We start from the raw sequence: 13,454 nt of genomic DNA, 5'->3' as shown, positions 1-13,454 counted from the left end.
TCACAGCAGCTTAGTGCCCTTATTCCTACATGAGCTGGTTTTAAGAGTGTATAAATTGCACCACATTACAGAAGGCAGATAACTGGATGGCTTCCCTGATGCTTCAAACACAGGCCCACCTCTAGAAGGAGCCTCAAATTATCAATGATCTGACCACTGCTGGCAATTAGTGAGCTTCTACATATTGTGATTAAATCTGACACTTCTTTTGGCTGTAATAAGAGAAATTCTGCTTGGGGATATCTTTTCCCCTGGAAGTGCACCAAGTTCTATGTTTCAAGAAAGGATGTTAATTACTGCTTTAAATTAAGTCTGTATCTAACAGTGTTCTTGGCCACTATGAACATAACTAGAATTGAAGAGTCAACTCCCAAAATTTACCATTATAAAAACTGACATGTAGGTTGCACTTTGTCTGTACTGTTTGTTTCTGAAAGGCCTATGCTATCTTAGTCATGGTACTTATAGTCACAGACATTTCCAACTTGAAATTCACAGTCTAAAAAGGGTTTCAGTAACAATGGATAAATTAACAGCCATTGGAAAGGGTATGTTGATGCTATTGATGGGGCTGTCTCACACTTCAGTCTCTGAAATTGTATATGGAGAACCAGAACTTGTACTGGAAGATTTAATACACACGTAACCAGGGCACTGCCAGGGAGTTACCCATTTCTGTAACCTGCAACGAGACTGCTGTTCTGGCCACTGTGGCTCAGGCATCTTTCACTAAACTTCTTCATTTTAATGTTCCAACAATCCTGTCTTTGACATGGTATAACTTAAATGCACCAAGAATTCTACTGCAAATGCTTGTCATCTATCGGCTCTTTTCTGGTGCCTCAAGCCATGCTTGGATGATGTTTTTGGACAAATAACTGCAGGCAGGCAAATTATTCCAGTGCAAAACAAACCTTTAAACATGCAGTGAAGCAAATATTAAAGAAGCTAGCTATGGCCTCCAGTAGCAATTATCAATCCTACCATGACTATCCTGGCTTAGATCATATCCAGTTCATAAAGTGAGCACTCCATTTCCAACTCCCCTGTGACTGTACCTGTGACTAGGAATGCATGATATAATACCAGACAGCTGCATTTCATTAGTCTGCTTGCATCTCTCTGGTTTACACTCCAAATTTAAAGCAAGCAGAAGTATAACTGGATTTAACTCCCAAATTCTAACAAGGTTTAATGGAATCAAGAAATAAAAGTACTCAAAGCCAAATGAAATGAAATAAAACCTTGTGGGCAAATGAGGGAAAGGGAAAAGACCTTTAAGCTGAGAATTATATAATATTATCATAAGCAGGAAGATATGCAGGACTAAAAGCTCATCAAGATAGCATAATGAACGAGTCATAGATGCTTCACATGTATACAACTGGCAGGATTTCAGTTTTACTTAACTACATACCCTGCAGCTTTGGCTAAACACAGTAACAAACAAATGCACAGCACAGGAAACACAAGTAGCCGACTTCACTATTTATCTTAGAGATCATTATTTTTAAGGGTAGATAACATAATTTACATATAGTGCTTCAAAGGCTCCAGTATTTCTGTAATTTATCCTTTATAAAGCCACACATAATGGTCACTTTAAAAATGAACTGTGTGCTTGCAGCACAAGGACAGACTGCAAGGAAGATGAGTGTGATGCAACTTTGCAAGACATCTAGAAACCCTCCACTGTTGGCCACCATCACAATATTCACATTGAGGGCAGGCTGCCTGGAGCTTTGTGGTTTGCTCTTTGTTGGTAAGAGGATGTTCACACTACATGTCACAGAGACATCTCTGAGCTGGCTTTGAACTGTTCATTTCTAGTAATGACAACCAGCCAATGATGGCAGCATGGACCAGTCTTGGGTGTATTTGCCAGTTTTCCAGGAGGGCTTGGTCACCCATTTTTGGCCTGCTGTGCTGAGGCTGCAATCACAATGGCACACACCTCTCTGAGCAGCATATTTTTCTTTATGGCTTGGAACCCTCCCTCCTAGTGAGATGGTTCTAAGCCATAAAGAAAAATATGAATAGTAATGAAATTCTATTGTAAGAAAAATCTTCTACAAAAATACACCCAGATTTATCTTCAGACTCTAAATTACTTTCTCAAGATAGATAAATTTGTAGCAAGTGTCAGTATGGGAGCATAGTTCATGTGGTATATATAATTTTGTCTGGTGTGTAGTGAAAAACTTTTCTGTAGATTCCTGAATGTGATGGCTTTATCCCCAGTATTATTTCTAGTCACCAAACATGGTTATTGATGCCAGTGACTTTGATTATTTGCTCAAAAAGCTGGGTATGCAGGTGCTCTTTGGGTCCTAGAGGGGCTGGCTTGGGATCACCTTGTTTTCCATGAGCAGTTTATGAAAATCTCTTCTTTCTCTATGCTAACCTAAGGTGCCTTTTGTCTTCTATATTTTCTTAGGATAGGGAAATCCCTATAAGCAATCCTGGCAAAGTTCTAATACCACATATTTTGATATAGATGAGGATTAATTCATACCACACTGCTGCTGAACTTGATAAAATAATTTGTGAAAGACTAGGACTTCTCCATTTTCTATAATTTATTTTCTAAATCAATCTATTTTTGATTTACAGTCAGATATGTGAAAGCTGGAAAAAGCCCAAACATATGCTATGAATATCCATTGTAATTTTTTTTTTTGTTTAAACTTTCCCCTCATTAAAAATTCTTGGAAGCTTGTTTATGAGCTATTCAAAAATGACTAGCTAATAGATAAAATTCAATCTTCAGATTTTCTGAGTGCACATACAAATCACTCAGTGTTTTTTTCCCTTTCCTAAGTGGAAAATATAACTTCCCACAAATACTCTGCAATATGGCCTCAGTTCAGCCATCTTATCTGAAAGCACATGAATAATCTCATTCCTATTCACTGTGCACTGTGAGACCTATTGGAGTTCAGAGGGCACATATATGTAAGGCTGAGCACTTGCTTAGTTAATGCATAGCTGAACTGGGGACCACTCACTTTAAAATTCAGCATTTTATCAACGCTCCTGCCAGTAAGCTCACTTGAATTTTTGGGGAACATAAATACCCAATGAATTCCTTTACAAGTTAGGCAAAATTAAATTCATAGACACATTCGTAGAAGAACATAAAAATACAACATTATAAAAGAAGCTATAATGAGTCAGCCTGGTATCCCTTCTTCCAAGAGAGACCAAAAGTAGGTGCTCAGGAAAAGGCAAAACAATAGATCAACTCACTCATCTCTGTCTTCATTTTTACTGGAATAATTTTTTTCTGGAGATGAATAAAGCTGGTCAGACGGTATCTGAGCACTTCCCTACCTGATGCAGTGTATAGGGCTTTGTAAGTGTATTAACAGAATGCCTTTTGCAATATTCAATCAGATGAATATTTGTGCTACAGATTTTCCTATCATGTTTCACAGACACTTTTTTTGCTTTCTCAAAGAGAGGTCATACTTAAATAAACTGGAAACCTAAAAATGGACAGCACACAGAAATGTCCAAAACTAATGAGAATATGTACCCTCTGCTATCCAAGTTTAGGTTTGTTTTTCAATTTCAAAAATAAGAGTTTTGAACAGTAGACTCTCTGAATAAGTCTTCCACAATTCATCCTGCCAACCAATATCCCTGCTCAACTTAGTAACTTACAACTGCCCTCTAAAATACCCCAATATATATCTTTCATATGAAATTGAAGTGTGTAACGGCTCTTACAACATAACTTTTCCCTTTTAGCACAGGTTTTCCAAATTATTCTACACTTGTTATTTAGTATACTAAAAGCCCTAAAATCATGTATTTCAGTTTACACAGTAATTCTATGGGCCATTATTGTTCTCTGGCAAATAGCAGAAGCAAACTGAACAACTGAAACTAATATTAGCATCACTTTGGTTATTGCCTTGGCAATAAACAGCTGAGGGATCATGTGATGAGGAGAGATGAATCCCCATCACATTAGGAATTCTATCTACTAAACAAATCGTTAGTGTCATCAATATCATTGCTACATTCCTTTCTCCAATACCTGCTCTAGCACTACTGTTCTACTGAGCCCCAGCTCTGTGGAACAGGGCAGGGCTCACTTCAAGGAGGTGAGACCCAAAAGAGCCTGGTCTTGTTCCTAATAGACAATATGATCTCCACTGCAGGTTTGTAGTGGCAAAAATATAAATATTACATCTACTTGTAATTCTCTTATGCATTCATGCATTTATTTATTGCTTAGAAAAGCTGACTCGTGGACAACTTTGCCTAACTTCACTAAATTTCCTCTCAGTGCCTCACAGGAATATTGTGGACAAAATGGAAGGATTATCATAAAAAGAAAAATATGTCTGTAACTGAAATAAAAAAATGAAAAATCTGGTGAGCCTGAGGTACTAACTAACTAATTTCATAGCAATTTTAGATGTTCCCACTTCCAAATATTTGTTGCTATCTGCTACACATTTTGGCTCCTGCAGTAAAGTTAAGGAAATGGAAGATGTTAATACACATGAGGAAACTCAGTACAAAGTTTGATAGCACAGTCTAAACCAGCCAGCAACTGGTCTCAGATAAGGCACTGAACACTGCATCTTCCTATCTTCAGCTGTTGCACCCATTTGCTAATGGAGCATGGTTCTGAGCCCTCAAACCAACAGGGATAAATTGAGACACTGAGATAAGCATAAGAGGATAAACAAGGGTATGGAACACTCCAGTCATTAGTCTGCAGTTAGTTTAATGCTAAATCAATTACTGCTAACAGCATAACTCTGGCAGCACAGAATTTATAGCAGGCTGCAAACCCAGCAGCAGGAGAGAAGGTGCTGAGGCAGAGCAGCTGCTGGTGACCAGGCTCAGCAGCTCTGAGCCACCTGAGCTGCTCTCAGCCACCTCTGGCTGAGGGGACAGGCCTGAAGGCACACAGACAAGGTGATTGAATTCCTCCAGAGCATACAGAATACCCCAGAGCTTCCACAACAAAAAGTACTGGTGGTAGACTATCCCCACCAGCATGTGATGCAGTCACAAGTGTTTTAACAGACCAAAATTGCCATTACAGAACTCCTGGTCAAGACTTTCCATAGCTTATTCCTTTTTCTCCCTCCCTTCTCCCATAATTATTCTACAGCATTTTTGATGTCTATCCCTGCGCAAACAGCATTCCTCAAGAAAACAGAGGCAACAATTTAAAACATCAGTTACCTCGTTAATACAATAGTAAGAAAAAGATGTCTGGTTTTAGTAGTGTTTGTAGTATTTTGTTTTATTTCAATGCAAAGGTAACCTGGATTACTTTTTTTCTTTTAACATTATGATTGAAATGTTTTTTCTTTCCTTATATAGTATCAAAGAAATCCTAAAGCACATAATACCATCCTCTATGGTGGGTTGCCAGCTGATGCTGATTATCTGTAGAACTAAAGGGCAACTTTTTTCCTCAACTCACTTTACTCTCACGTAGCCAAAATACAGAAAGTTAGTTTTCCTTTACATATAAACATGTACACCTGGATTTAGATAATTCTCCAGAAAATAATTACTTTATCTTTATTGACAGTGTAATATGCAGAGGTTGTGTTGATCAAAATTAACATACTCTGTTATGAGCTTGGAAAATGGCACCAGTGTATCACATAGATTTAATTCATCTTGTACACAATGATTCATTATCAGATCAATTCCAGGTAATAGCACTACAGTAATTAGTCCTCAGGAATTAATGAAGTGATGACTAAAGCCATAAAATAAACTAATTGTATATTTTGAAATTTATTCATAATGTGAGCCATTACTTATCTACAGTATTAATGTATAGATCTATATAATAATATAGTGTTTTCTGTTCCTTATACACTTTTTAAAATCAGCAAGAAAATTGAAATTAATCACAATTATGATATTCATAAAGAATTTCAGGCTATCTAAAAAGGAACAGTACTTCCATAGAATGAGACCATCATCAGGTGTTTTTTTAGAGCAACAATGTAAGTATGATTTACTGTAATCTTTTGGAATGAAGTGAGTTTCAGCATTGATGCCATAGCTTCACCCCACTACCATATGGAAGCAATTAAAATACTGATGAAGGCACATTCTATCTCTTCAAAGATGGCTGAGGACAAGCTGTCAAAATAACTATGCCCTGAGTTATTATTACTAAGCCAAAACTGTTAATTAAGTACATTAGACAGAATTTAATGATCTCAGTCATTGTACACAAACTTTTCTATAAGGCATTGACACAGATTCAGAAGGAAATCCAAAACTCCTGTTTGTAATTTTAAGCTGGCAATTTCCACCAAAATAATACAACACTTTGTATTGCTCTAGGTAGAAGAGATTTTTTGGCCACAGCATCTCCATTCTGCAAGTGTCTTTTTACCTGCTTTTAGAAATACATGAGTGCTGTGAAGGTGGTTTTACTCACACTGTTCTTCCCACTCCTGGTCGTCGTCGCTGTGCTGACTGTGCTGCTGAGCTTGCTTGAGGCTCAGGTACAGCTCCTTTGCCCGGATTTCTTCCTGCTGCCTGATCAGCTCCTCACCTTTCTGTCTTTCCTCTTCTTCTCTTTTCTAGAGAAAATGAAGTAAGCAACAAGTGACTAAAGAGGTAGGATGTGTCAAAAGCTGAGACACTGCTTCAGTTGCTTCCTATCGCAGAGAAGCTGCATTACCCTGGACAAATCACCATCTCTTCTGACTTTGGGCTTCTCACCTCTCACAAGTGGCATCACTGAATTTTCCCACCTCCTAGGAATTCCTGAGGAGGGTACATTTTGAGATCACAGGTATCAAAGGAATGAGGAACATGTAAGCATCTAAGATCTGAAAACTATACAGAAAACATTTTATCACATGGCACCAAAGCCTATACTATTCTCGAGGCTGTGAGCAAAGCTTGGTTTAAGTCCATGTGTACCCCCATTGAAGATACTGCTGCCTTTGAGCACTACCCACAGCATCCACAGAACCTTAGAATTCAGGAACTGATTTATTGCTATTCTTGGTTTAGGAACTGTCCCACTGTGTCATAATAACCAGCACAGGGAATAATACTTCCAAAAATTAAGATCACTACATTCTGGAGGAAAAGGCAGATCCTTCAGCACAAAACAGTCACTTTGTAAAATGCAGTTAAGAGTAACATGCCAAAAAAGCTCCCTTCCAAGAAAGCCTTAAAAGAGATGGAAATCTGAGAAAGACTGCGTCCTCAGTTGGCCTCCTTCACATTTTCAATAACATAGGAGCTCAATTAATACAGAACTAGGAATCTGTATCTGTTTTCCAATGAGTTTTCCCAAATCCCTTATGTAGCGAAAAAGTAGATTTAAATAATGTTGTTTAATTGAAGCCCACAAAAACCTCAAAACTGAACTTCATTAAGTGTTATTCATATTATTGAAATAACTTGAATTACAAATAAAAACAGTTTTTATTTAATTTTATAATGGAATCAGCACTATACCCTTATGGGCAACAAATATACAGGTAAGAATTTTTTAATAAATCCCAGAGTAAAATCACCCTGAATTACTGTCCTGGTTACCTGACCTAAACTATAAGTACAGGAAACCCAAGTAGGTTGTTGCAAAATGTTAATCCTATGAAATTTCTAGAGTGAAGGTTAAGAGTCCAGCCCTTAATGTTAAATGGTTCTGTGAACAATGCATTAGACTGCTCTTACTATTTCTAAGAAATAAAAGCTTAGTATTGTTCCTCAGTCAATTCTAGTGCTACTATCTTGGATTATTTCTAGCATCATCCTTCCATTGTTATTTCCTGGCTCCTAAAACCATGAGCTGAGTGGACAGTTCAGTAATTTTGAGAAGTCAATGCTTTTAGACAATGCTAATTTCAAAGCCAAGCAGCTTCCTCAGAAAAAATAATTATCTTTTTTAATATAGAATTAGGGATTGCACATTTTAGCTGCAAGTAAATAGTTCTATTCTCTTCTTGAAAAAAAGATGAGATCAACTGTTCTTTATTCTTATGAGGAGAATATTTATTCACTTAGCTTCACTACCTAAAAAAATTCAATACATTCAGTGTATCCTTCAGGAAGATGGACAGACACAGAAGCAATCCTGGGTTATCAGAATATTTTCTATTCAACATCTTAAACCACAAGGTAAACTTAAAATAGAGGAGGGGGAAAATCAATCTCACTGCAGTTTCCCTGAATCACACAAGAGTTTTGTTGTAAGTTTGGGCTTGTTTCTTAATGCAGCTGTTGTTGAAACATTTCTAGTAGAAAGATAGAAGGTTCTAAGAAAAGCAAACAAATAGCACCCCCACACAACACCAAAAACTAGAATTCAGGTAGAGTTTACATTCTTAATGGAAGGTAACAATGCAAACTAAGAAAATCCTACCTTTTTAACTGAAAAGGAGATTTAAGTCAATGAAGAGATAACAAAAGCTTAACATGGGCACTTGATTCTGAATTCACCAAATCTTTTTCACATAATTTTCCTTTTTACAGAAAGAGGAGATTTAACTTATATTTATTAAATTAGTGCAGAGATGTGCAGATATATTGTCCAACTCCCTCAAGGTGTGTGTGAGAAGAAACAATCCTTGCTGGTATGACACGGGAAAAGAACAGTCATCCTTTGTCAAGTACAACTAAACAGTGTGTGTTTGTATTTAAAATTAACAACAATTGAATTAATTTACTCCACTGGAAGAATACATCAAGCAGTTTGTGTGCTCCTCCCCAGGAATCTAATCCTGCACATCAGAGCTGGGAGTGAAGAGCTGTAATATCTACAAACACCATCTTCTGCCTGACAGTTGAGAGAGATTGTACTCTTTGCCTGACCCTTTTAGCTCTGCCAAAATAATTAGGAAGTGACAATTCTGTTCAGAGTTGCAAATTGTTGAGAAATACCAAGCTGCTGAAACAAATCACACTGGCAATTCGACAGGCAGCAGTAATCCTCTCCAGCCTTTACTCCACTGGAGAATTTGAACATGCTAAATGATCTTATATATCCTCTGGCAGTTGAGAATTTACCACCAACTTGTTTCTGTCTATGTGTATCTCACTATATTTGACAGCTTTACAATGAGCAGCTCTAAATAATATTTAATATTAGCCATGGTTAAGCTTTAATGTTTTAGTCCAGGGCAGATGAGAGGAGTTAGGTCATCAATTAATTTTTGCTGCAGGAAGATTTAAAAAATACACTGAGAAAAAGGTAAAATAGAGCAGTGGGGGTTTTTACAGAGGAAAACTGCGCTTTTGGCTGCCACAGGTCTTGGGGTCTTTCTGGGGAGTCTTATAGGTTGCAGGGCAGCTGAATGGCCACCCTCCTGCTGCTCAGGGCAAAACCCACAAGGTGTGCTTGTTGCTACAGCCCTCTCTGAAGCAAATACTACCTGGGATTCTCTCAGGGCTTCAGGCTGGCAGGCAGTGTCTTTGGCAGCCCTGAAAGCTGCAGCCAGCCGGATGCACTACAGCTGCGTTGAATCTCCTGAGCCCACTCAGCAACCACCTGGGCCAGGCAAGAGAGTCAGGGCTCCTAAAACACAGCTGAGAGCCCTCAGGGACCCCCCTGCTCTGAGGAAGGAAATCTGGAGCCCCAGGGTCACCAGCTGCAGTGCAGGCTCCTCTCAGCAAGGCTGACACTGTCAGAGATCAGACATATCTCCAGACGCACCTGACAGGTGCCAACAGAGCTCTAAGTAAAGGCAGAAATATGTCCAACACCTTCCCAGAATTTTTCCTGACAAAATTCTCTCGTTTGCATCAGAAAATAAAGTGTTTGCAGAGGCATTTTTTTCTCCACTACCACTGTCTCTCAAAAGGAACACAGGCTTTGCATCACTTCACTGTGCATGTATTTGCACAGAGACAAACATATGAACTGAGCTCATGCTTTATGCAGAAGCTACAAGATTTCTGCCATGGGTGTGTCCCAGGACATGCTATTCACACATACAAGGAGGTATCAGCCTACTCTGATCGCAAAGACCCTGTGTTCCATAAGATGGAAAGCAAAGCTAAGGACTGCTGCTGGCTGGGAGATATCTGACATTTGCTGCACATGCTGGAACAGGCTCTGCTCAAGTAATTTGCCATAGATCCAGTGACCATCTACTTAAAGTTTGTCTCTGGAGCTTAGAGACTCTTCACAGCTTGAAATCCTAACATGTAAGCTACGCTCATTAGTGGCTCAGATTTTGCCATTAACCCATGGAAAACACCTGAGCTTTGCTAGCTTTTGCCAGTAATCCAGACTGAAGACAGTGGCTTCAGAAGTGCAATCATTACTGATGTCACTGAGGAAGATACTTTCCTTTAAAATGAATATCAATTACAAGTAGGATAGATAAAACCTGAACATTCAGTTCCCAACCAAAACTAACAACTTCCTCATTTGCAACATTGTTCAAAAGACAACAGCATTGGAGGAAAAAAGAATTACTGAATTGTTGTGACCCAAAAGGAAACAAAATGAATTCTTGTAATTACCATTGAAATAACCAAACTAAGGCACTTTCAGAATGAATTGGGTGCTGAACCCCAGCAAGAAGCTGTTGTCATATTCCTAGATTATAAATATGCTGGTTTTGGGAAAGAGTTCAATGTTTTCTTGGCGCAGCAAGCACAGAGCTGAACTTACAGCTTATTTGCACTTGGAGATAACAGTGCTTGACGTTTACTTGGAGACGAGTTTTTTCAGATCAAGACAGAATGCTCACTGCTCTATTATAAGAAGCCCACAGTACTCCAAATGGCAATGGTGACAGTTCACTGTATTCCTAAACTCTACATCTGGCAGCAATTTTCTGAAGAATCAGTCCACAGCACTTGGGGGCAGAGTAAAGCACTCAGGCATGTGTTGAAAGCTTATCCAAGCTCAATGGAAAGTGTATTCTTTCTACTGAGCATAAGGTTAATTAGATATTTCCTGAACAGAAGCACTAATTGTTCTGTTCTCTGAACCTATCTTCTTTGATGAGACACATTTCATCTCCCAGGGAATTTTTAAGAGGCAATCCAGCTCTGCTGTCAACTGTGCTCATATTATTAAATTTGGCAGGTATCTGATGTTGTCATAAGGAGAGTACTTTACTATTAATATTCTCCTGCTTTATGTAGACCACATGAAGACTTAACTAAGAGATCTTTTTTATTTCTAAATGTAGCTGAAGGATACCCACCCCTGGCTGGATGACACTCACATCTTCAATTTGCCTTAGCTCTATACATTGTTCAGACTCTTAATGACAGCTACTGATAACCGTAGAAAATTATGCCTATGAGCTCCTAGCCTTTGAGAATTAGCAAAAAGATTAATGATAGTAATTGGCTCTCTTATTTGTCCTTTGCAAGAGGCGCATAAAAGAATAGCTGCCCTTAAACTGCAAAAATAAAGTAGTCAATGTTACATTCTAGTATCGTAAATTAAAGGCAATTCTGCTTAGAAACACCAAGGAAAGCAATACTTTTGGAGTAGTGTTGGAAAAGGAAATAGGGATCATCACTCACTTCGATATGTAAGATATCATTTATCTAGTGCAGACAGCCCTAACGTCCCATGACTGGTCAAGAGGAATAAAAGCTTCTTAAAAAGGAGTTTTTGTGACACAATCTGGTTAGAAATTAAACATGCCAGCAGAAAGGAGACAGTTTCAATTCCCCAAGTCAAAGTGCTTCAAGAAGATGAAGCATTAGCAGAGACTGGACTTTCCATACCTCAGTCTGGAGACCTCTTTAAACATGGCCTGGTCATCATCACAGAAGGATGATTACCAGTGTGTTAAATATTTTAAATCTGTTGCAGCAATCTTGCCTACGAATCTACATCAAATTCCACACCCTCTTCTTCATTTTATCAATTACTTCTGTCATACATCAGTAGATTCATTAATTCATCTTTTTCCCTGAAACTTAGTTGTATTCCTTCCTTCTAGGTGGACGTGGATGCCAGAAATACAACTTTCTTTCCCTGTCTATATACTATGTACAGCGTACAAGATCTGATCTTTCAAGAGCATGTAAGCAGATAAGCTGCTTTTCTGAGTAGCAAAGGAGAGTGTCAAAGGAATCAGTCCTGCATTTGGATTTCTGCTGGTGGAACCCTATGCCAGACCAAGTCTCTCCCAGCAGATCTCAGATTATAGGCCTAATTGAAGAGCCTATGCTGAAAGTGGAATTAGGCTCACTGTTGTTGGATTAATACAGGAAATTATGGGGAAAACTTGATAAAGGGCATTTAAAGAAACAATCACTACATCATATCTGGTTTCCAAACTAATTCTTTAAGTCAGGAGTTCCTTTCAGCTGGGTCTTGTCTTGAAAACTTCAGTCCATTTGTTTAAATTTTTGCAAATTGTGTCTTCAAATGCTTAATTTAAGAGAAACCATTGGGAAAGAAAGGGTTTCTACTTCCTTAGCAGAACAAATACATTGGCAACTTTAGGAAGAGAGATAGAGAAATCCCAGATGAAGTTAAGTATTTGAAATTCAAAGCAGAAACTGAACCATAATCTCATCTCACTTCCAGCAGTGCTCCTACAGCCTTACACAGCTGGATGGAGGACACCTGCTCATGTCCTAGGAAACAGTGGAAACACAGATCACTGTGACATTACCTTTCCATCAATATGAACATGAACAGAATTTAGTGCCATTCCTTTTAATTTTATCAACAACAAGTTTGCCTTAATAGAAAGCTATGAATACTGGCCACTGAAATTCTCAGAAGCTGCTCACTCTACTCTTTGAAAAAGAACAGTAACAGTGAGCTTGTGGACATTTTCCCCATCAAGTGTCCTGTGAGTCAGCCACATAGACCTGAGTGAACACTGTCACCCTTTGTTCAAGAGGGCTTTACTTTCCAGAGAGCAGAGGAAAGAGTGTTTAATTAGTTGCTGTGCTCATTATTCATACATTAATAAAGCAGAAAGGTATACTTTCATTACTCATTGACATCACATTTCAAAGGCCCCATTCTCTCCTGTGAATTCAAATTAATTGTGCAAAGGTAAATCAGCAACTCTATGCAGCCTCCTCTGCAGGAGCTGCCCTGGCTTTGTGCTCCACAACCACCTCAAATCCCAGGCCCACAGTCTGCAGAGTGACAAGAAATTTGCTATTTGCCATCAAACCACATAAACCTTACGCTAAGTTTTCAGCATCCCTCCCATCACAAAGGGCCAAAGGGAAAAGTCTGTCCCCTCTTTCCATACCTTAAATCACTGCACCAGGAAAGGAAGAAGAGAGACAGCAAGCTATCAGCAGGGGAGAGGAGGGTGGATGGAAGTTACTGGATCTTCAGTGTCATATTTTCTAAAGCCTTCTCCATGGAAACTCAGCCTCACCAACCATGTGCAGTCCCAGCATGCACATCCCATTCTCAGAGGACTGTCATGACTTCTCTACATGAACCCATTATATTTGACTTTGTCATTTTTAAACAAGTTTTTGTCTTTATC

At 38.6% G+C, this 13,454-nt stretch overlaps 1 protein-coding gene across 2 annotated transcripts in view; it reads right to left on the bottom strand.

Moving 5' to 3' along the window:
- Positions 1-13,454, bottom strand: part of SH2D4B (SH2 domain containing 4B) — a 58,399-nt gene that overhangs the window by 30,006 nt on the left and 14,939 nt on the right. For both annotated transcript variants that reach the window (XM_064716615.1, XM_064716616.1), the window contains exon 4: positions 6,437-6,581. In XM_064716615.1, the coding sequence (XP_064572685.1) occupies positions 6,437-6,581 (145 nt within the window). The remainder of the gene's footprint in view (positions 1-6,436; positions 6,582-13,454) is intronic.

The sequence above is a fragment of the Zonotrichia leucophrys genome, chromosome 6 (genome assembly GCF_028769735.1).
Source record: "Zonotrichia leucophrys gambelii isolate GWCS_2022_RI chromosome 6, RI_Zleu_2.0, whole genome shotgun sequence".
NCBI classification, from domain to species: Eukaryota; Metazoa; Chordata; class Aves; order Passeriformes; family Passerellidae; genus Zonotrichia; species Zonotrichia leucophrys.
The sequence above is the reverse complement of the archived record's forward strand: the minus strand, read 5'-3'. Positions and strand labels throughout refer to the sequence as shown.